Raw genomic sequence first — 23,667 nt, forward strand, 5'->3', positions numbered from 1 at the left:
CACCGCGGCTGCTCATACCATCGCGGTTCTACAGGAGTGTGATACAGGCAACCTACAAGTGTGGAACAGCCCCGGGTTTTGCCTGTCTAGCTAGCATACATTCAACTCACGAAAGTAACAAATCGTTTATTAAAAGGGCAATCAGCCTTGTATAATTACATTGATTAAAGAAATCAGGAAGTGTCTTATAAACTTCCGGTGTTAATATCTTAAAAGAGTAACTATCGGGGTGGATAAATATTCAGTTTGGAGGACTATAAAAATGTTTTAACGGTCTGATGACACTGCTGGTTGCCTATGACACGAGTTTATGGTAGTTTAGTTACCACATTAGAGATACAAGTTGGAGCTAATACAAAATCTTCACAAATTGGTAATTGTGGGTTTCACTCTCCTGCGTGCGGTACGAACGCAGCAAGAGACGGACCAGCGTGTGCATAGCGTCATTACGTCAGTTGCGTAGGGGTGCACTTCCATGAATTTGAGCGTCGATGTTTAGAGGTGGATTTGATCAACAGTAACATTCGGCTACACATGAATCCTTTTGGAGTTCAAACGATGATTAAGACGGAGAAGATTTTGCATTTGAAGAACTACCGGGGGCGGAAGGTGCGTGTGGTCCGGGAACACTATCTGAGAGAGCGGGTTCCCTGCTACAGCTCTCTGTGTCAGGCGGACTGTGTGAACGGTAAAGTCAGCTCAACACACCGGCTCACACACTAAACAGCTCTTTTTTATTCCAGCGCGTTGTCGATCAAAGGGACACGGTAGCCAATAATACTGCTAAGAGCAGGGCAAACAGTGTTTTGGGCGGGTGTGTGTGGGCATGCTTCTCTGGAGCACCTCTAGAGGAGAAGAGAGGAAAGTAAACAGGTCTCCTTTTGTTTTTGTTTCTTTTTTAGATAAATCACAGTTTTTATGTTTTAAATTGCCGACAATAGTAATATCTGTCAAAGCTAAACCCATTCAGTGCATCCAACCACTTTCTGTACTGACTGATGGCTAATCCATAATAATATGCCATTAGTTGATTATAATTGCATTCAGATTTCTTTTGGTTTGTATTCTAACAAAGTAAGAAAATAGTAGTAGAAAATGACTGTAATAAGAAAATGAAAATGTGGTTAAAGTGGTCAAAATCAGCTCCACCATTACCAAAAATGATCTTTGATCAATAATTTTTTATTAATTGCAGTACATGTGTTGCCATAATTAACATAAATAGTATTGTTTTAAATCCGTTACTTTATTGCTTTTAATAAAATAAAGATAATTTGCTTAGTTCTCTTTCAAGTAAAATATCTGAAGTGGTAATTGTAGTGGATAGAGTTGAGTGAGTGAGTTTGTGTACTCTTACCACCTCTGCATACAGCACATCACATTATGAATGAAGTACTAAAAACTCCACTTACTGTAAAACAAAAACAAAATGTGCTTTAGTAAAAGTAGAAGTACCACTTTGACATTTCTACTTAAGTAACAGTAAGTGAGTACACTACATTATTTATGATTTATTTCAAATATGAAAAGTAAAAGTACTTCTCTGTGAATGAGTGCTCCTTTCTGTCATTTACTGTGGGCGGTAAAAAGGGATGATATAATTCTCTGCATTTATGTTTATGAATCCCTTAATAACAGATGGCAAAGTGCTGCCAAAAGATTTGACCCACTACATGGTGCCGGATGCCAGGGTGGTGGTTGACTACCTGGAGATCTTGGAGCTCAGAGAGCTGCAGGGTGTAGTTTTCACACAGACCGCCTGCCAGGCTTTGCAGCACAGCAAAGGACGCAGGTACATCCACAACAGCAGTCTCAACATCCATCCAATCTATAGTTTTTAGGGAAATCTCTAAGAACTCTAAGAAGAGAACAAATTGCATATAAACAAGATCACAACATCTATGAGTAAAAACTAAAAGATGAATGTGCACTGAACATGCTAGGAGAGCTGCCATGGTTAAAGCATCTAACTCCTAATGCTGCTTTTGAATTTAGCCCCTAATGACAATCTAGCCACATTAGTGTGTAAAGAGTGGGCAGGGGTCAACCTCATTATATCAAAGCTCTGCTTATGAAGCAAAATGAGATCCAAGCCGTGACTTGAAATGCCTGTCCCCCACACACGCAGGAGTGCTTTGACAAACTTGATGAACACTGTAAATAAGAAGTCCCACAAGACCTCTGGTTTCATTCCAATTTGTTCCTCTATTTCTGCTTACATCGCAATTTTAAAATGTTGCATCATTAATATGTGGAGGCTTTACTTTTGATAACATAAGACATAGCTGGTAAAGCATATGCTGATGCCATAATTTATCAGTAACTGCAGTTTTCCATTCACTTTAAATGACAGGGAGCTCATAGGAATAAGGTTGCCACATGTGCATTTTTTGCACAGCAAAACTACAGTACAGTATAACTAACTACAGTCATCTCACAGTGTGCAGTATATGTGTGCCATGTTCCTATCTTTTCCTTCATCAGATAATTATTTCTTCTATTAAACAAAAGTTATTGTTTTCCACAATTCTATAGTTATTTTCTTATTGTATCCCATATACTGCATATTTTTCAAAAAAGGTTTTCATTTTCTGACATGCAACACTGCTCAGCACACAAACACATGAGAATAGCATCAGTGATTAATTTAAGTCAGCCAGAAAGAAAATGAGAATTCTCTAAATTCTCTTTCAGACTGTTCCTTTAAATTGGCTGTAATTATTGTTGTAGTTTTCGCTTTAATTTGGTCTTTAAAATTGTCTCACTGTTGCCTACATTGCGGGTGTGTGTCTGTGCAGGCAATACAATCGTCTGCGAAATTTATTCAAAGACCCTCGACATGACTGTGTGCTGTTTGCAAATGAGTTTCAAGAGTATTCCTACCATCCACGAGAGAAGGGTGAAAGCCAGGAGAAGTGGCAGACCAGGTCAGTGCTCATTGCTCCCTTCTCAGCATTTTCACTCACATTAACTTAACTTTATTTGGAAACAGCTGGTATTTTTCTTGAACTCCCGAGAAGACACAAGATTTCATGGACATTTAGTGGGAAATGGGTAGTGTGACTCCTCCAAATATGTGTATGTGTTGTTTTTGAATCTGTATGAATATCACCCACAAAGACTTGAACTGAAACCAAACTCTTCCCCATAAAATCTGGATACAGTATTGTACTCAGTATTATACCATATCATAAAATACTTTTGCTGTTCCTCTGGGTCCTTCAGCAGATTTTTGATAAAAATTTCAAAATGCAGTTTAGTAATGCATCAACCCAGAATTCATCTGAACTTTAGTTCAACTTGATAGGCTGTAGCTGGGCTCCCTACTGGCTAAGCTGTCACAAAGGCCTGTCTCTATAGGGGCTTTAGAGCTTGAGGGGCAATTTTAGCATTTCCAAAGATGTTTTACCCCACTTTAGATGTAAACCAGCTATAATAACAGAGAAAGCAGGAGCACTTGAGAACGACAGCTATACAGCCTATAGACGTCATAATTATACTCTACCTTAAGTATATTAAAATGTCTTGAACGGTACAGTTGAGGTTGGAGCACATAAACTACAGTAAAAAGTGGAATGTCAAAATGATATGAAACGCAGTAAGACAAACACATTTAGTATTTATGAAGGGATTCCAAGCACATGTTTAATCATTTTATGAAATTTTCTAAATTATATTGAAGTCATTTTTAGATAAAATAGTAGTCTATAATTTTTAGCACAATTGTGGTGTCAAGGAAGATGAAAAACTTTAGTCACTGCCTCCCGTTTCCCCTGAACAAAACTAACACAGAAAAAAGAGATAATTATGCACATTTAAAGTACTGCTTACTACAAAGGTTTTTGTTGCAATAATAATTTTGTTATAGTGCTGTGGCTGTTTATGATACAGTTCCCCAGTGTTGTCTCCAAACTTCTGTCTTTAAAACTAAACTAGTTTTAAAGACAGAAGGTTGGAGGTTCAGTCTGCTATCATCAAATGGGTTTATGGCTACAAAGTTGTAAATAGTTTATTCATGTATGCTTTATAATGTTGAAACATCATTTTGAGTTACATGTAGTGTAACTGGCATACAGTATGCCAGAATATAGACAAAATATTAGAAGTTTAGTACTTTTACAGGCAAGCTGTCTACATTCATCTTGTGCTTGAAGTTCTGTGTGTGTGTGTGTGTGTGTGTGTGTGTTTGTAGATGTGTTTATTCTGCAGCAGTATGGTATTTTAACCACCTGGCTGGTATGATTAACATCGTGATGATAACAGAAGATCAGGATGCTGTGGCTCGGTACAGCAGCCTCAACTCTGGAGTGTATGTCATTTCAGTCCAGGTATGTATCATTGGCCCCCCATTCTATAAGGACAGGCTCTTTAGCAACAGCACAGTCCCTACAAGCACACCTTAAGCAAGCTCGAGGCAACAGTGGACAGGAAAAATGTAACAAAAGAAACCTCCAGCAGAACCAGTCTCGGGGTGGGCGGCTGGTGAGTGGAAAGTGGACATATAGATGCATGGTGAGAGAAGAGAAGAGCTTAGTGCACTTGAGGCATCCCCCAGCATTCTAAGGCTAGAGCGGCATAACTGAGGAGGATAACTAGGAGACCCCAGAAGTAGAGAATTACAGTGGTCCATTCTAGATGTATCAAACCCATAGACTAGTTTTTCAGCATCACTTTGAGACAGGGTAGTTTTATTTTTGTCAATCTTCCACAGTTGGACAGATGTTTTGGCTCCAGCGTGCTGGATTTGAATGACAAACAGCTGTGATTCAGATGCCAGAACAATGCTGCTTTTCAAATGCCTTTAGATGCCCAACTGCACACAGCCTCTGTTAACCAACAGTAGTAAATTAACTCAACAAACACAGAAAACATCACTATTCTGTTCATCACCATCACTATTCACTATTCTGATGATGTTGTTGTTTTTACTCGAACATTTTGGACACCAATATGAAGAAACTGTTTCTTCATAAGACTGTGGAGTAGATATTCTGGAGCTTTTGATTGTGTCACATAATTTTTCTCAGTAGCAACTGGGCAAACTCAATCTAGAGGTGACGTTTAAGCAGTATGATATGATGTTTCTTATCTGGAAACATCTCATTTGATTTGTTTCCTCCAGGCCTTTTTTCTCATAAAATATATATAGATTAGACTACACCATCGTGGTTATAGCTCTTCTTATGTTGACATTGTTTTATAGTACATTTATAGTACATATTACATACATATAGTACATATAAAGTGTTCATTGTTTTTAAAGATACATTCATTCAGGACTAACACATAAGCCCAACTGTAATGTAGAAAGTATAATTGCAGCTTGATATCAGTTAAATTAGCCACATTTTAAAAACAGTATTTTCAGAGTCCAGAAAGAACTTTTAAGCCTTGTCACAAGTGTTAAAATGGATAATATAAATGGAATGGATGGTACGCTTTTAAAAGGTAATTTGGACTAAACACTTATTTTCTTTTCCTTGTCCTAAATGATGAAATTATACTAAGTAATTGCTGACATCAGGAAACATAGCAGCATCATTGAAATAAAGTCATATCAGATGATCAGGCACATTTGAACAAGCCAATACTATAACCATAATTATCTAAGCCATTCAAAGCAACAAGTTGTGCTGCAGAGTGTAATAGATACAAATATCAAATAACAAACCTGCTCCAACAGATTTCTTCTTAGCATGTTATTGCCTTTCCAGATCTCAGTACGTAGGAGATTGTTTTTATTCTGATCGCGCTCAAGATCAGAACTGTGTATGATGTGTAATAATAAACCGGAATCCTTCTTAAATTACAATTTTTCCCATACATGGATTATCCCAAAAAAAATCTTGTGACCATGTGACAGTACTAATTCTTTACCAGCTACAATTAAATAATCATCACCTTACATACTGTAACTTCTCATTTTACTTCAAGATAAATTACCAATTATTATCAATAGCCTACAGAGCAAGTACCAAAGACTGAAAACTATCATTCACCTTTACACCTATCGTATTTGCTTTCCTCCAAAAGGTTGCATTGAATTATTTATTGTCTAAATCCTAAATTGTATTTTTACAACAATAAGTCATGGATCTCTCAGAATGCTGAAGTGGTTTTGTGCCACCTAATTGTCTTGCATTGCCATGCCCTGTATTTGCTCCATCCATACTGCCTCATTGAGCTGTTTGACAACTGATATGCTATTGGAGTAATGAAGGAAACACTTTCCTGGCCAGAGTAAAGTTTTAATAAAGTAGCTTTCACTGTGGCTCAGTGGAGCATTAAGAGTGGTTTAACATATGAGAAGCTGAAATGAATCACAAATAGCCTTACAGAAATTCTGTAAATAACCTGTTCAGAGAAAATAACAGTAATTTATTTGTGTTTTTATTACTGTTATAATTCTGTTAACAGGGCAGCACAGTGGTGGATTGATAAGCACTGCTGCATCAGAGAAGGTAGAATGTTCCCTGGTTCGAATCCACTGGTCAGATGCGGTCTTTCTATGTTTCCCATTTTTACCTCGTGCTTGCGTCGGTTTGTTCCTCGTACTTCGGTTTCCTCCCACAGTCCAAAGACGTGTGTTAATTTAATGGGTGACTCTAAATTGCTCGTAGGTGTTAATGGTTGTCTGTCTGTGTGTCTTTCTGTGTTGGTCCTGAGGCAGACTGGTGAGTCTACTGAGACTCTTACCCTATGACATCTAGGATAAGCCCCCCTGCCACCCTGGATAGGATAAGCAGAGAGGCATTACAGATATAGGATGAATTGATACAACCCCAAATCCCAAAAATTTGGGAAGATGTGAAAAGAAATAAAAACATAATGCAATGATTTGCAAATTTCATCAACCCATATTGTATTCACAATAGAACATAAACAACATTTTAGATGTTGAAACTGACAAATTTTAACATGTCGTGGAAAATAACTCATTTTGAATTTTAAGGCAACAACACATCTCAAAAAAGTTGGAAGATGGTGATGTTAGCCATTGTTTAGCATCCACTCTTTTAACAACTGTCTGTAGATGTCTGGAATTTTTGGAAATGTTTTTAGAATAGGAGTTGTAAAAGAAAATGTTAGATTAAAAGAAACACTTCTATCTAGTTACTCACTGTTGTCTCCAGTGTGTCTGGAGTCTTTCTTAATTGTTGGGGTTTAGCCTCTAGCTCCTAATGTAACATCCAAGCTCATAATGCTAGATTGTTTTATGAGTTTTCTTCTGATTTATTTATTCACTTTTTTACCAGGATTATTTGCAAAACTTCTGGCCACAACTACACGATGCCCATGAGCTCTACAGCTCCATTTCTCAGGCACTACATGAGAAGGAGAGTGAGGGCACAGAGAAAGAATACACTGAACATCTCCCTGCTGAAGTCTTGGAGGCTGGGATCAAGTCTAGACGATATATCCAGGTATAGTGCATATTCTTCTTCTGGGTTTATGTCTAGCAAGACTCATTAAACAAAATCTGTTACAATGTGTAGAAAACAAATAACAAAATAAATGTTGCACAGAGTGATTATTATGGAAAATACTGTAGGTCTTATATGAACAGCTCCACACCTAAATAACAGTGATCACGGTAACTCTCTGGAGAGTATTTCCTGTAAAACAAAGGCCACTGCACATGCTTGGGTATGTGGGGAGAGACTGACGATAACAGCTGAGACTTACATTCACCCTAGTATCCCAAACATCACTACAGAAAACTGGTGGTACAGCAGTCAATGCAGTGCAGACAGAGGCTGGATGTGGACCTGGGTTAATGCAGTGATCCGCAAGTTGGAAGAGCCCAGAATTAACTTCTCAGCTTACCTGAAGTCCTCCAGTTTAGACAAAATAAAAAGACAGTATCTAATCAGGATCTGAGAGGAAAAAAGTGAAAATTGTATGACAAAAAGTACATAGCACTTCACTTCCTAATGTTAACGTATAAGCCAAAGAAAAAACATTGTGATTGTGTACATCATGATCAACATTTACAAACGTGCTTGCTTGCCTCACAAGATCTTTTCTCCAGAAAGAGACTGGCACTAAATATTACTCTGTGGAGCTGTTTATAAATACATCAAATAAATAATAAAGTGTCTGTATTTTTGTAAAGAAGAAACGTGTCACGCAGTGTGATAGTGTTGGTCACTGTGTTTTTTTACTGTGTGTTTTTTACTGTGTTCACTGTGTGTTTTTAAAATATAATAGGTTTTTAAAAACAATGGAGCTCATAACAACCAGTGAGCTTGGATAGACACAATAGATGTTAGTGGGATATATTCATTCATGGTTTTGGTCATGGGATCTGTTGACATTATGAAAATATATTAAATCACCAGCCCTGTCCTTTAACCGACTGGTGAATTCAATTTTTTAAGGCTGCCAAAATGTAAATAAATCAAATATTTCTTTCCTTTTTTAAGGGAACTCTGACTGTCAACAAGCACCGTGCACAGGATGAAGCTTTTGTCATGACAGAGGGTTTTACTGATAAAAACACAGGTGCAAATCTCCAACAACCATCACATAATCTTCCTCTGGTGGAGTTGAGCATTACCACTGGCCACTGGCAAACCAGACATATTTTAGCTATTATTCACTACAACCTACAAACATCTTCATAACTGTTGACTGGATTATTAGTTTTCTGGGACATTTTATTGACTTGCTCTTCTTTTCCATGTCTTTTTTTCTTGAATCCTTGTCTTCTCTGCCACCTTTCTCCCCTGTCCCCGTCCCTCTTTCCCTTCAGATGAGACTATGTTGGTGTTGATCTGTGGTTTAAAAAATCGCAACAGAGCTGTACATGACGACATTGTTGTGGTTGAGTTGTTTCCAAAGAGTGAGTGGAGAGGGAAGGCGACAGCCCTGGCCGATGGTCAGGGAGAGGAAAAGAGTGGACAGGACAATGAGAGTAAACCCCAGCCAACAGGTGGGACCCTCCATAGGCACTGAATTCACTGAAGGGGTTATGTCTTCTCTTTGCTTATGTCTTTATTACTGTTCAGGGTATCTACGCAACTGATGAACTGGGATTTAGAGACAATTACTTTTTGGTGTAGTAACATGGGACCATGTATATTACATTTTTGCTCATTTTTTTTAATTCATTCATTTTTCGAAAGATCTTCCATTCTTTCCTTCTCTCCTGCGACACATTTTATCAAGTCTTCAACAAATTTGTGACATAACATATTTGGGTTAACCAAATTTTCTTTTCACTTTTCTTTTCACATCACTTGGAGGAACCTTCAGTTCAAATTACAAATATCATCTTGTTGCTCACAGTATGGAGTTTGTATTTATGGTCTACCTGCTTTTCCAGAGGTTCCCTAGATGACATCATCTGAACTTCTAATGGTGAAAACTACTCCAGGCATTTTCATCTGGAGCGATTTTTCAGCTAGAATTGTTTTAATATAGTTTAGTCAGAGGAAAGTTTAAATGCATTATTCTACATTTACACCCTAAACTTAAGCCATAGGAAGCAAGTTCAAAATTGGCAAAGTCACGTTTAAATATTGGTTCTAGCTTAGTCTCGAGAGGCTGCTTAAACTGGAATTATCTGACTCTGTACTGATGTCTGATATTAAAACCCACAGGGCGCATTGTGGGTATCCTTCAGAGGAACTGGAGGGACTATGTGGTAACTTTTCCACTCAGGGATGGGACTCAGTCCCAAAGCAGAAATTCCCAGCGCATCCTGGCTGTTCCCTGGGACCGTCGCATACCCAAGATCCGCATAAGCACTCAGCAGGCTGATGCTCTGCAGGTCTGATTTTGCCCTCCTCTTATTTACTCAGAAACATCAGAAACTCTTTTAAAAGAAGCTAATATGATTTAAATAAGCAGTTGATAATGTAGAGCTCCTTAAATTATCAGCTCTTCTTGCAACTGAATATCTTGACATTTCATAATTCTCATGTGGAATGTCAAGATTTTGTCACTTTTATTAAGGCCAGTGATAATAATGTGACTAATCTCTCATGTAGTCTCAAGAAAACATAAAGCCATTGGTTGCAAAGTCATTGTTTTCTGCATAAATTGGTCATGAAATTAATCTGATCTTTAACCAAGTCACAAATATGAATAATTTTCTTAGGATGTCTGGTGTGAACCCGTTTCTCCTAAGGTTATTCCACAGCATCTTTATTGGATTGAAGTCTGGGATCGAACAGGCCGATTTTGTTTCCCTGGAGCCATTCTACTGAAGTTTTACCTTTTGTCATACAATTTTCACTTTTTCTTTTTAGATCCTGTTGTACTGTCTTTTTATGGTCAGGGTCATTGTCCTGCTGCATCACCCAGCTCCTTCTGAGTTTGCAAATAGAGTTGACATTACTTTTTTCATCATCATTTTGTATGTTAATGAATGTGTTCAGTAAAGAGGTGAAGGACCCCCATTGCAAATTGGGTTTATTAGCAAAATGTTTGCAATGAACAGCATTAATTAATTAATAAAAGGACACTTTTAGTAGCTCAACACAACAAATGTTACAAGTGGTTCCTCCACATGGGGTTGTTTAAGGACCATCTGATCATCCAGAGGCTTTAAATACCCACAGGTGACCAAATCAGTCACAACCAAATGCCGCAGTCTCAAAATTATTCACCCCCATTATGATAAGCGTCTTCAGTACTTAGTAGAGGACCCTGTTTCAATATGCAGACACTTAACTTCTGGCTGTTTTTTTTTGAGTAATATTAGCCCATTGCTCAAAAACCTCCATGCTGCAGCATCAAATCCCACCAGAGGTTTTCTATAGGGTTCAAGTCAGGCTACTCTGATGGTCACTCTAAAATCTTTAAATATCATGGTCAATTTCTGCAGAAAACTGCAAACTGTACTATTACATTTTTCATGTGACTGTAAATGGTTGTGTATTGTTGGACTTTTTTTTATCAACTTAAAAGTAAACCACATGAGCATTTCTTTGATTGTCATACAGTACGTGGTCAAAATGCAAGTTTACCAGTTTCTTGACACTGGAAAGCTGAAAACTCCTATGTCTTCTTTCCAACCAGGACCACAGAGTTGTGGTGCGCATTGATTCATGGGAAAGCACGTCTGTCTATCCCAATGGCCACAGTGTGCAAGTACTCGGCCGGGCTGGAGAGCTTGAGACTGAGGTCCAGACCATCCTCATAGAGAACTGCATTCACATGCCTCTTTTCTCAGATGCGCAGGTCAGGAGGAAGTTTCACCCTCTGATGTTAAACCACAACATATGAAATGACTTTTTTTGGTGTTTTGTTATCTAGTGATATGGGACGATGTAAAATGTATAATAATGAAATTGTTGAAGTTTTTATGAGGAAGCAAAGTCTTTCATTTATGCTTTGAGGATACACAAAATGTGTTTTGCTTGACATACTCATAACCCCTGTACTTTTCATCTGTGACTGTGTCTTTCCTCAGCTGAGAGAGATGCCAGTGAATTCTCAGGAGAAACCATGGAGTGTGGATCCTGCCCAGGTTTTAGAGCGGCGGGACCTCAGAGAGAGTCACCTGGTGTTCAGCATTGACCCGCGGGGCTGCGAGGACGTAGATGACACATTGTCGGTGCAGAGCCTTGCAAACGGGAAGCTACTGGAGCTAGGGGTCCACATCGCTGATGTTACCCACTTTGTCACAGAAGGCTCCCTCACTGATTTGGAGGCACGAACAAGGTGAGGAGCAAGTTGGATTAATGAATATGGGTGCAATGGAGGAGAAGTTGAAAAGGAAAAAAATCTTTCGAAGTTTTAAAGCTGCATTACCGATTTCCATGTCACTAAATGACACCCCCCAGTGTCGAATGAGACTAGCAGAAATTATTATTATTCCAGAACTGGGCAGGCTTTGGTAGATGTTTTCTGGCAAAGTCTAATAGGATACACACTATACATCTTGAATGTTTAATTTCAAATTCAATGTGGCGGTGTACACAGGACAAATACCCTTTTGAGATTTTGGTGCAGAGGGCTCAGCATGGCATGCTGACCAGTTTTTGGCTATGTAGTCCCATACGCAGCTGCAGCCAAACTACATATTTCCATGCTGACTCTTTTTTTAAGGGCTACAACCTATTACCTGGCAGATCGCAGGTACGACATGTTGCCTGATGTTCTCAGTGCAGACCTCTGTTCTCTTTTGGGAGGAGTCGACAGGTCAGTGAACTCCACATCAGCTCTATATTATGTTTTGGTTAATAAGCAGACATCTGAAAACACATTGAAGCATGTTTTCTGTACATTTGTATGTATATGTATTCATTCCTAAATCCAGGTATGCAATGAGCGTGCTGTGGGAGCTTGATGCACACACTCTCGCAGTCAACAAGGTGTGGTATGGTCGCACGCTCATCCGCTCCTCCTACCAGCTCCACTATGAGTTGGCCCAGGCCCTCGTCAATGGAGAACAGGTTGAGGTACCAGAACTAACCAGGCTGGGGCCGGACGAGAAGAAAGCAAAGCTAGCTAAGCTCACCCAGGCTCTGAAAATGCTGACCCATGTAGCCAGACACCTGCGAGCACAGAGGGACAGAGGGGGAGCACTGGAACTGGAGGGGGTGGAGGTATGCTTGTTTTTTGTGTTTTTAAACTTGTTTCTTTTGTTTTATTTTAATTGAAGCTATTGTTAAATTAAGCAGAATTGCAGCTGTTCTTGGTCATTTGGTTAATATCTAATGCATTATTTAAATGACAGAACGATCCTGCTGCCCACTGGGATGATTGCCAGTAAATAAATTAATTAATGATTTTATTGTGTGGCATTGCATTGACATTACAATAATATGTAAAATACATCAAATGTCTAATTGAAAGGGTACAAGCAGTAAATGGGGTTGTGCCTTTTTAAATATGTATAAATTGTACTCTATATACAGGACCTGGGACACAGGCTAAACATCCTCCTCACCAAAAAGCTGTTTTTCTCACAGCACATCAGAAAGCAATTTCAGTAGGAATATTGTTACAAAGGTTGTGTGAATACAGACCACTCCACTGTGAAACTGGTGACAGTTTTCCCATTACACTAGTGTGTTTCATTTACGATGGTTGGTCGGCCATCTGTCAGATGTTGATATGAACTCTTTCCTGTTGTTCATCTATAAGATTGTTTCTAATAAAGTGTCTCTTACTTAATTTAGCTATGTGTGATAGATCATGTTGCATTATAGAAGATGTCATCAAGTTGTTGTGTTGTGTTCTGTGCCAAGTAGTTTGTACAGAATAACCACTATACATTTAACCTGCTGGAAATCTTATTGCATTCACAGTGTAGCGATAAAAATGTGTGATTGACATGACATTATAACACTGTGGGACTGCTATTTGTGAGGCAAACCAAAATATTTTAATTTGTGTGTTAAAACACACCAGTCAGGATAAATTTCTCAGCCAGTCCTACAATGATGACCGACAGGGACAAAAAATCTGTAGTGTCAGGACAGGAGTGGGGCTACTTTGTAATTTCTTCTTGTCTACAAATCCTGTGAAAAGGGTAAAACCAACAGACAGATATGGCTCCTGCTGCAAATCCAAGTAAAACATTTTTTTTTTCATTATTTATAATAGACTTTAATTTTAATTTTACTTTCATGTTTCAAAAAGAGGAGAAAATAGTGCATTTGGTTGCGACTGATTTGGTCACCTGTGGGTATTTAAAGCATCTGGATGATCAGATGGTACTTAAACAACCCCCCCTTTGACACAGGAACTAGACACTGGCTTTGACGTACACACAACATACATTGAATTCAATGTTGGTTTTGGCCTTTATTGTTTTTTTTTGGGGGGGGGGACTTCTAATCAGTATTCCTTTAATAATCCTTTAATCAACACTAGCTGTTGATGAGTGTTTTCCATGAAAGTTTAATTGTTGGACGTCTTATCCACACCTACTTTATGTCAAACCAGACAAATGTTTATGAGTATGTATTTTCAAGTCTGTTTCAAGTATTATGCTATCACTCTTCAGGTGCGAGCCCAGTTGGACGAGGAGAGGAACATCACAGCCCTGGTCCCCCGTCAACCCCTGGAGGTCCATGAGACTGTAGCCGAGTGCATGATTTACGCCAACCACTGGGTGGCGCGCAAGATCCAGGAGACCTTCCCTCATCAGGCCCTGCTGCGACGACACCCGCCACCACGGCAGGAGTTCTTCAGCCAGCTTGTGGAAAGTGCTGCAGGCAGAGGATTCAACATTGATACCAGGTGACTGAGTTTGGATTTTATGTTTGTCCTATATTAAGCTGGACATGTTCACATTGTGTGTTTTCCTCAATTTCACACGCATCTACTTTTGGAGTCAAAGATGGCTATCAAACAGTGTTTCTCTCTTTTATCAAATGTTTTTTTCTGCATCGTGGTTTTCCACCCAATGCTATCAGCACGTGCAGTGTCTCAACATATCCTAGAGAGTCACATATTTGGATACTGAATTCTCCTCCTTAAGGTCCAACAAGGCTTTAGCTGACTCTCTGGACCAGGCTGTGGATCCACAGGACTCACTGGTGAACAGGCTGCTGAGAATGATGGCCACCCAAGCCATGTCACAGGCTCTGTACTTTTCCACTGGTGCTCAGCCCCAAGACCAGTACTACCACTATGGTAAAACACTTACAGTTGGGTAAAAAGTTTGAATCACCTGATGAAAACTAAAAAACGTTTTTCAATATCATAATATTTAATGCACAGTTTTCTAGTACAAATGTTCCTTCATCAGAAATTAATTTAGAATAAATTTATCAAGGGGATGCAAACTTTTGCACCCATATTATTTTCATTATTTTTCTCATTGACCATTTCTGATATTTCTGATGATGAAGGAATATTTGTACTTATTATGTTAGGTTTAGGTTGAAGTTTCCATCCTCCTAAATTGAAATTGCATGTAAAGTCCGTTTCTAAATAAACTATAAAATAAATGTAAATAATTTCTGATAAAGGACCATTTCCACTAGCTGAATGTGCATTAAATATTATGTTTCTGAGGGGAAAAAAAGCTTTTACTCTTTTTGCAATTTCAGAATAAGGGAATCCCAACTTTTGCCCCTAACTGTACTGTAAAATGTTTCAGACTGAAAGGTTGAAAAAAAAATAATTTATAGTAGATTAACTGCACCTATGTTGTTGTTTTTTTGTTTGTTTGTTTTGTTTTTAGGTCTGGCTCTCGATCGCTACACCCACTTCACCTCACCCATCCGTCGCTATGCTGACATTTTGGTCCACCGGCTTCTTACCGCAGCCATCAACGTGGAACGGGGATTGGACCCTGGCAAAGCGTTAGCCAATAACAAAGAACTGGAAGAAACAGCTCAGCATATTAACAAAAAGAACAGAGTGTGTACTCTAAAGTGATTTTGCAGCTTTCATGGATGAAATCAAAACTTCTGAGTTTTGACTTATCTTTGTGCTTTCCAGGCAGCCAAGCGAGCCCAAAAGTTGTCCATAGAGTTGTTTCAGTGTCTCTACTTCAAAGAAAGAGACCCTCAGACAGACCAGCACTGCGTGGCCGATGCTGTTATCTACTCCGTTCGAATTAATGGAGTGTTGGTGTTTGTGCCAGAGTAAGAAACTTCAGTACCCTTTTGGTGGTTAAAGTCATTTTTACTTTTAATTTTTTTACGGCAGGGAAAGCAATGTTCTATTCTTCTTACTTTTCTATTTCCTTACTTATCATCAAGTCACATCAGTAGAACAAACTTTTTGTCACAATTTGTCTAAAATCTGTGTCTGAACACTTTATAAATTTGAAGGAAGGGTGTTTTTTTTTTCGGAGTATGAAGATCATGGTTAGCGGTGCGCTTTATAAAGTAAGTTTATAGGATCCAGGACCAAAGAAAACAGGATCTATTGCAAATCTACTTGGTGATTGTTTTATACACTGGCTGCACTGCAATTGTCTTAACATGTTATGCTGTGAAAATTACAGGCTGCAGTGCAGTTAGTATAGCAATCCAACAGTCCGGAATACGCCTGTGTTGTTTTCAGGTATGGCATCAGGGGTCCCGTGTATATGAAGAATCGGGAGGGCCAGGTGGTGGCTGCAGGACAAGATGGCAGCTGTAAGTGGCAAAGTGGATCAGTGCGGCGATACACAGACCGAATCACCACCACCTCCACTGCTGGCACCACCTCCTTCAGATTGTTTGATCACATCACAGTGAGTCACAGAACAGATTTTAAGTGCTACTGAGGTATTTTTAATTTACTGTTTTTACAGTTTTTTTGTTGCTACTACAAACTTTCACTCCTTACATTTATTTAAACTATAGGTAATACTTTTCAGAATCTGATTAGTAAAACACTATTGTATAAACATAAGACTTTATTGATCCTTTGTGAAATCACAAACTACCCAATTGTACATGAAGTAAAAACAGCGTATAAGGATGTTAAAATCTACTCCCTCGTTACTAACAAAGTGATAAGCAAATGCATCAATAATTATAAGCCATTCTGCATAAAGTGTACATTTACTTTTGGTTCCTTGAGTATTTCTTGAGCTTGCAGTATAGTGGAGTAAAGTTTGAATGCAGGACTTTTACATCTAACTGGATATTTATATACTGTGATATTTCTACTTAAATGAGCTTCATTCACTAAGGTCAAATGCTCAGATACTAATCACACCCAAAATAAATTCTATCAGCTCCACAGGGTACATTACTCAGAAAGAGAAAATACGTGCCCAAAGAGATGAAAAATAGATGTCTATATCAAAGTGTTATTTTTATGTGGGTTAATAAGCAAGGTCCCAGCTGAGCAGATTGCTGATGTTATTTGCATCCTCTTCCCTTCCATAGGTTCGTATTTCTGTCCGCTCGACAAATTGCCACGCAGATAGTCTAAACCTCGAGGTCATCAGTAACAAGCCTCATCATGCTACTGAGCCACAGCAGCCTCGCTCCCAGGGTCGCTGCCGGCTGGTTGAGGAGGTGGTGCGCCTGGCTGAGGAGGCCTACCAGCAGGCCCAGGAGAAAGCAGCACAGTGCCCCAAACTCTCCAAAGAGGAGAGAGAATTCTCCCAGAGCAAAACTCCTAATCTGTACTCACTTTTGGAGGAGGTCAGAGAGTTGGCTTTGATGGACTTGGAAATGGTTCCTCAGGTCTGTGCAATAAAAGCATAGATCATCTGAAACATGTGCACAGGTGTAATATATTTGTTAATATTCAGCTAGGGTGGTTTTAGCTCAGTTGGTAAGGCAGTCGTCCACGGACCACAGGGTCAGTGGTTCGATGGTGTGTCCTTGAGCAAAAAAACTAAACCCCAAGTTGCTTCAGGTGGGTCAGGTTAGCACCTTCCAAGCTTTGGATAAAAGTGGATAAGTGGCCATTTGTCATATTCATGGAGAAAATACTAAAATGAATTTGTATCTAAACAGCACCAAGCACTAGAGGCTTTTCTCTTCCCCAAATTATCATCATTTTATTGAAGGAATTGTAGTTATTACCTTAACTTTCTACAATTGAAATAAGAAATTCGATTATGCAAAGCTTAAATAAGGTCTTTGAACACATTGAATGAGTGGACATGCTCATTCTGTGGACTTTTTTTATTAAGTTGGCTCAAGGATTGAGGCCGGAGGCTTTGTTAATAACAACAACAACAACAAAAAAAACAAAAAAAGAGTACAAATGTAGGTTATAGCTAAAGTAAATATGTTGTTATGAGGAAGTTACAACTACCAAAAGATGTATCTGGTCTCTGATGAGACCTTTTAGTCAAAACAGCATAAGCACAGACCTTAAACTGATTTGTAGCACTGATGGTTAATAGCCTGATTTCAAGTAAGTATTTACTTACATGAATCACGATCGTTTTTGTATCATTTATAAACATGTCTGAACTATTAATAAAATACTGTTTTAATGTATGTTGTTATTAATATTGATATCTGAGGCTTAACAATAGATATCCAACAATTTGTCAGGTGACAGTTTACCCATTTTTGATAAGGATGTCTTATTTCTTTTAGTCTAGCTAGTTGTATAAAAGCGTTACTAGAAAATCTTTTTGGAATGTTGTTTGATGGATGTCAAGGTGTTGTTTAATTAAATTTGTGTGAACATATAAATGAAACCTCTCAGTGTGTATGTAAAGACACTGCAAAGTCTCTGATTTCAATGTAGATTTAATCTGAAAATGGATTGTTTTACATTAAAAAAAAAAACTGGTAAACACAAACTATAGCCTCAATTATCAAAGATAGAAACACTACTGATGTTTTCTCAGTTCACATTCTAGTAATGTGAAATCAAGGACATTTCTATATGTTATTGCAGACTCCACTATTATAAAACCACATCCACCTATGAGGTTGTTGTTATGGGGCGTGTTTCTACATGTTTTATCCTATTAAGTGACATTAAGGTGACTTTTTTAGTAAACTGATATTTTAAAAGACCATGTGAAAAAAAAATTGGATTGCATTTTAAGAAAAAGTTGTTTGTAGATTATTTCAACTTTATTTATTCAAAAATGAATATGTTCAGAAAATGTGGAATCAATGTTAAACTGTAATTTTCAAATAAACACTATAAACAGGCGTGCATCTTTACCAGTAAACCAGCAGCTATGGAAACAGGAACAATAATTTGGACTCGCTCTTTCCAGACTGCAGACACACAAAAGGTATAAAAAGGCATAAAAGTAAATGAAGCTCACCGGCGAAGCTTCATCCCCACAACTGACAGTACTGATCCAAAAGAGTGTCTGCTGCTGCAAATACGCATTAATCTCCATCCTCTGCAACCTCCAATGCTGGTTTAATGTTCAGGACTCCTGTTTTTCTCTTCCTCATCTAGAGTGAGTTCAGCTGAAGGCTCAGAGTCTTTGTGTAGGAGGTTGATGTCTGGATGCTGTGTGCTGCTGTCCACTGGCTCTTCGTCCGAGCCCCCCACCATGTCATCCAGATTGTTAGAACTGTTGAGGAGGTTTGTAGTTGAAACAGCTGCAGGCTCGTCTGCTGACTTGGTAACATCAGCCAGGGAGTTTGTAGAATCTAAAGTAGAGAAAAATTAAAGACAACCTTAAAAGAGTTGCAAGCATATACAACATATGACTGCAATATTTTAATACAATATTTTTTTGTCCAATTATTCTTTAATATTTGTAATAAATCTTTTCTTACATATAGAATAAAACATTTTAACTGCAAAACTTAGAAAACTGTGAATAAAAAATAAATAATTTAACGGTATTTTAATGTCTGATAAATATTTGGTACTTTTGCAGATTGTTTCATATCACTGCAAATTTTATATTTTTATTTCAAACTGTTTGTCAGACACAAATCAGCTTTTCAAACATATCTTTGGCTCTGAAAATTGTGACAATTTTTTTTTTACAATATGTTTTTGACATTTCATAGACTCATCACTTTAACAAAATCAGATGACTTCATATTCATTTATCTTTTTCCATTAATGATGTACTAAAGTGCCTCTCACCTGACATCTGCTGCCGCTGGCATGCAAGCCTTCTCTCCAGGGCCCGCTGCCTATTCAGCTCAATGCGTCTGCGCTGTTCCTCTGTAAGGGAGGGGGCAGCTGGAGCTGGGGTAGAGTGGACTGGTCCTAAGTCATTAGCGAAGCTTGCTCCATTAAATGGATCAGGATCCTCAAATACCTGCATGTTAGCCACTGCCTCATCCTCACCTACACCAAAACATTTTAGTGTACATTTTAGTGAACATTTTTCACATTTCTGAATCAAAGTCACTTGTATCCCAATCTTTGTGTTTTTAATATCTTACCATCATGAACTATATAATCTTCATGTGTTAGCGGCATGTCCAGTCGTATGCGTTTGAGACAAGTCTACCATGACAAAAAAACAACAACCCACAAATAAGGCATTGTAGAAATCGTGTACACTTTTTGGAACTACCAAACATTTTTTATCCCACCTGCACTTCCTTCTTGTTGCCAAGCTTCTCCACTCTGTCAATAAAGTCTTCAAACTGCAGTTTGGGGTACAACCTGTGGGCCCAGTTCTCCATCTTCTGCATCAGCAGTCTTATATTCTCAGCCTGATTGGACAAGCACACATCAAACCGTGTTGGTTAAATGTTCATGATATACAAACATACAGACAATATCTATCTTTTTTCATAAGGATGTTGTCAAATCCCACCTCATGCCCTTTGCCTTTAAAATGGACGTTGTCAAACAATGTTCGCAGAGCTGGAAGTCCTCTTTCTGAGATCAGCCTGAAGGGAAAAAAGCAGCAAATGTAAATGTTCTAATTCTAAAGCACCAACTAACTCAGGAGTTGGAGGTTAACATCTGGAGAATATCCCATATTTACTTTTGTTTTGATCTCCATTAAATTCTAAGAAAAATATCTGTCTCTTTGGCTGATAAACAAAATAAAAGTAATTGCCTGGTATTTGGTGCTGGCCGGGAGGAGAAATGTTACCACAGCAAGGTTCATGAGCGTTGTGAGACTAAAAACTCTAGAGAATGAGGTAGGTGGTAGTTATCAGCGGGTTTTTCATTTTACCACCAGCCTTACATTACTCATAGTCATTTAATCCTTTGTTTATATATAAACATTAATTACTGCACCTTTAAACATATGCGAAGTAATACAATTAGTCCCCACAGAATGCTGACTTTTTTGTAGATAACAAGATCTAAAATTACTGAAAATCACAAAGCAATTTGCAACCTCAGTATTCATGTTTCATAGCAATAATGTGGACTAATTTCTTGTGTGCACATCAGCAGGAAAAAAATATGATAGTTGAATGATAAGTATTTTACAGATTCTTATATTATGAAATTATTTCAAGTAAACATTCTTAAAGAAATATTTTCACAATTTCTGGTGGAACTACAATTAACTTATATAGCTTCAGAGTCTTTAACCACGGTTTGTGCCATCATAGTTTCATCATAGTAATTCTGCATTAAAGAGTGGGATACCGCTGGGCGTCTAGCTTAGGTTGTGGTCTCTTCACTCCTTTCCTTTTAGCAGCAGGGACCTCTGCCAGCTTGGACACCTCGCCTTCCTCCACCCCTGCAATACCCACATCACACGACAACAGGGCAGGTAGTCAACATCACCAGAGCAGAAAACCTCCTACAGGTTAAAGTAGAAACTGATCTCTGAGACTACCAATTATCATTTCTATAGTTTTCTGTGACAACCCTGTGATGATCCCTCTTTTACCATATATCAATATCCTAGTATAAACTGAATTAGAATGTTTATTATTCTCTTGTCAACATGCAGCTTTTCACCGTTTGAGAAAGGGTCTCCCTCATCTTGTCCTCCGTTCCCCGGGGAGTGAGGTGGTGGGAGTGGAGGAAAAGCTTCATCCTCTAAACTGTCGTATTCAGGAATCTCACGTTGACCATTTTTTGAAGGCATTGTATGCAAGTTTCTGAGAAAAAGTAAAGCAGAATTCAGAACGAGTCTTACAAAGAATTATAGATTACGTTCACATTAACAAACTGCAAAAGTGTGTGGCTGATTTATCTACTGTAGTACAAAAGTTTAAATTTTCATTACGCATAGGTTTGAAACATCAAATATTGGCCTAAAACAAATTCTCTACTACAAGAACTACTTCAAACTTTTCACTCAAGCAAAAGTACAAAGCAGATTATCTGCATTTACTTAAAGTCCAAAAGTAAAAGTACTCTACTAAGAAAACAATACTGAGTATGGTAATTATGGCAATACATGTACAGTTAGTAATAAGAAAAATAAAGGTCAGAGAGCCCTGTTGATAAAGTTGGAGCTGATTTTAATCACCAAAATGATACGTCAGCATTTATATATCATGACTGATAACTCTTACTTTATAACACTGATATACACTCACATTTATCATACTAATTATTTGTCATATTATTTATTTTATTTATCAAATCTAAAGATAAGTTTTAAATATAAAAAAAAGAGGAAAGCAGTAAATTGTCACATTTATGAGGCAGTATTTATAGGGATTTGATATTTCTGGCTGAAAAATGACAGATTGTCAAAGTAATTAACAATTAGACTCATGGTTGTAGCTCTAAATATATTGTAAAAACACATAATGAACACCCTGTACTTTTAATATTTAGCTCAAAAACATTTTGATGGCATCAGTGTTGAAAAAATGTAAATCTTTCATTCAAGGACAAGTAGCATCACCACAGCGTAGCTGTCAAAAAAGCGCCAGTCGAGATGTGAATTGATGTCAGGATAAAAAAAAGACACAAAGGTGAATGACTCACATCATTGGAATATAAATATGATTTTATAAGTATTACAGCTGGTAGAAGTAGATCTTATTTTATTTAAAGAGCAATTTAACACTGGGGATTAGACAAGGAGTTTTATCTTTAATACTGTGCCACTACTTATTTGTCGTCATGTTTTATAGCATAAATCTGAATCCACAAAAATATTAAGTACAGCTGGATACATTTAGTAAAACATAAAATATTTCCCTTCAGAAATATAGTGGAGTAAAAGTATACACCATAACAAAAACAATTTAGTACACTGTTTGAGTAAAAACACATACTTTCCAGCCCTGATTTAAGCTAGTTGTGATCAAGTATGTTTGAATCCTTCTTCTAACATTGGCCGTATAATAACGTGCTGCTCATGACGTCAATGTTTCAATGATTCATATTATCGGCCCCCGATATTTTTTGTTTTCACGTTCAGCGTTAAGCGAGATCTGCCGTCGGTCAGGAAAAAGTCACAAATACCAGTCACAACCCCAGAAGGCGGTAAACTCAATTCACGTTGTCCCAACAAAGTGGACAAACTCCCATTCCTCAGACTTTCCCGACACACGGCGAGGTCGGGATAAAAGAGATTTTATTCATTTACGTCTTTGTGTGTCCTGGTCGAACCTGACTGGAACCTTTTTTTTTTTGTCAGTCTTCACCACCTTGCTGCTGCTGGAGCTAACGACGGGGCCGAGAGACTTTGGCTAAATTGGCGCTGTCAGCGACACGATAAAACATAACGAATATGTCAACACACACCACAGGCCGAAAGCTTAGAAAACACCACCCTGAGTGTAAAAAAATGAAGAGCCATCATAGCGCCGTACCTTTAGGCGCTTTCCGAGCAGAGCGGGAATCAGGAGTGTAGAGCCGGAGCACTGAGCTACTGTCATTACCTTCCGGTTCCAAGCCCGGTTTTTTCAAAATAAAAATGGCCGACAGCCAAAAGCCCGGATTTGATTGATTATGTATTATAGGACATTATCGTAAGGTGATGATGTGTACAGTGCACATAAAACAGTTTCCTGTGACTTTCATGGTCAACCATTATACATAAAATACAATTTCCAAAAAATGTCAAAAATGTCCAAAAATCATGGTCAACTGTTTGCCTTTCTTAAAATGTATGTTTTAACAATAATAATTTAAGTTAGTTAAGTGCTGTAGATGACGCTTACCAAAAAGATTAACATAGATTAAGAAACTTGCACAGATATTGAATTGAGTTAAGGTTGGGGAAGTTTAGACTTTTTTGGTAAATTAATCCTAGCTACGGTCCTACATGCAACCGTTTTCTACTTACAAGAAGCTTTACTATTATGGGTCTTAATTATTTTGTGTAAGCCTCACCTCACCATTGTTAGGTGGCATATTTTCACACTCACAGGTGTTGGGTTTTTAATGTGAAGGGTAATGGACGAAAAATCATTTTCTTTA

At 38.1% G+C, this 23,667-nt stretch overlaps 2 protein-coding genes across 5 annotated transcripts; one reads left to right on the forward strand and one right to left on the reverse strand.

The window, feature by feature from the left end:
* The first annotated feature begins 437 nt into the window (after positions 1–437).
* dis3l (DIS3 like exosome 3'-5' exoribonuclease) lies at positions 438–18,293 on the forward strand. Of its 3 annotated transcripts, XM_067495441.1 has the most exons (18): positions 438–688; positions 1,639–1,792; positions 2,799–2,927; positions 4,193–4,328; positions 7,257–7,424; positions 8,427–8,505; positions 8,756–8,935; positions 9,606–9,775; positions 11,029–11,190; positions 11,423–11,673; positions 12,061–12,153; positions 12,272–12,560; positions 13,967–14,202; positions 14,444–14,598; positions 15,152–15,330; positions 15,412–15,557; positions 15,982–16,153; positions 16,797–18,293. In XM_067495441.1, the coding sequence occupies exons 1-18, from the start codon at positions 535–537 to the stop codon at positions 17,118–17,120; spliced, it is 3,177 nt and encodes a 1,058-aa protein (XP_067351542.1). In that variant the 5' UTR covers positions 438–534; the 3' UTR covers positions 17,121–18,293. The 3 variants fall into 3 exon arrangements, with proteins under 3 accessions (XP_067351542.1, XP_067351543.1, XP_067351544.1); XM_067495442.1 differs by lacking the exons at positions 1,639–1,792; positions 2,799–2,927; positions 4,193–4,328; XM_067495443.1 differs by lacking the exons at positions 1,639–1,792; positions 2,799–2,927; positions 4,193–4,328; positions 8,427–8,505.
* Positions 16,964–23,155, reverse strand: tipin (timeless interacting protein). 2 transcript variants are annotated; one of them, XR_010913552.1, is made up of 9 exons: positions 23,058–23,155; positions 21,241–21,383; positions 20,923–21,016; positions 20,129–20,204; positions 19,902–20,024; positions 19,749–19,812; positions 19,444–19,650; positions 18,659–18,995; positions 16,964–17,101 (listed from the first exon to the last, which is right to left on the reverse strand). XR_010913552.1 is itself a non-coding variant. In XM_067495444.1 (8 exons), the coding sequence occupies exons 2-8, from the start codon at positions 21,368–21,370 to the stop codon at positions 18,760–18,762; spliced, it is 930 nt and encodes a 309-aa protein (XP_067351545.1). In that variant the 5' UTR covers positions 21,371–21,383; positions 23,058–23,155; the 3' UTR covers positions 18,437–18,759. The 2 variants fall into 2 exon arrangements, 1 of the variants encoding a protein (XP_067351545.1); XM_067495444.1 differs by lacking the exon at positions 16,964–17,101 and having other exon boundaries at positions 18,437–18,995.
* Between the last annotated feature and the right edge of the window lie 512 nt (positions 23,156–23,667).

This window comes from Channa argus, chromosome 2 (genome assembly GCF_033026475.1).
Source record: "Channa argus isolate prfri chromosome 2, Channa argus male v1.0, whole genome shotgun sequence".
NCBI lineage: Eukaryota > Metazoa > Chordata > Actinopteri > Anabantiformes > Channidae > Channa > Channa argus.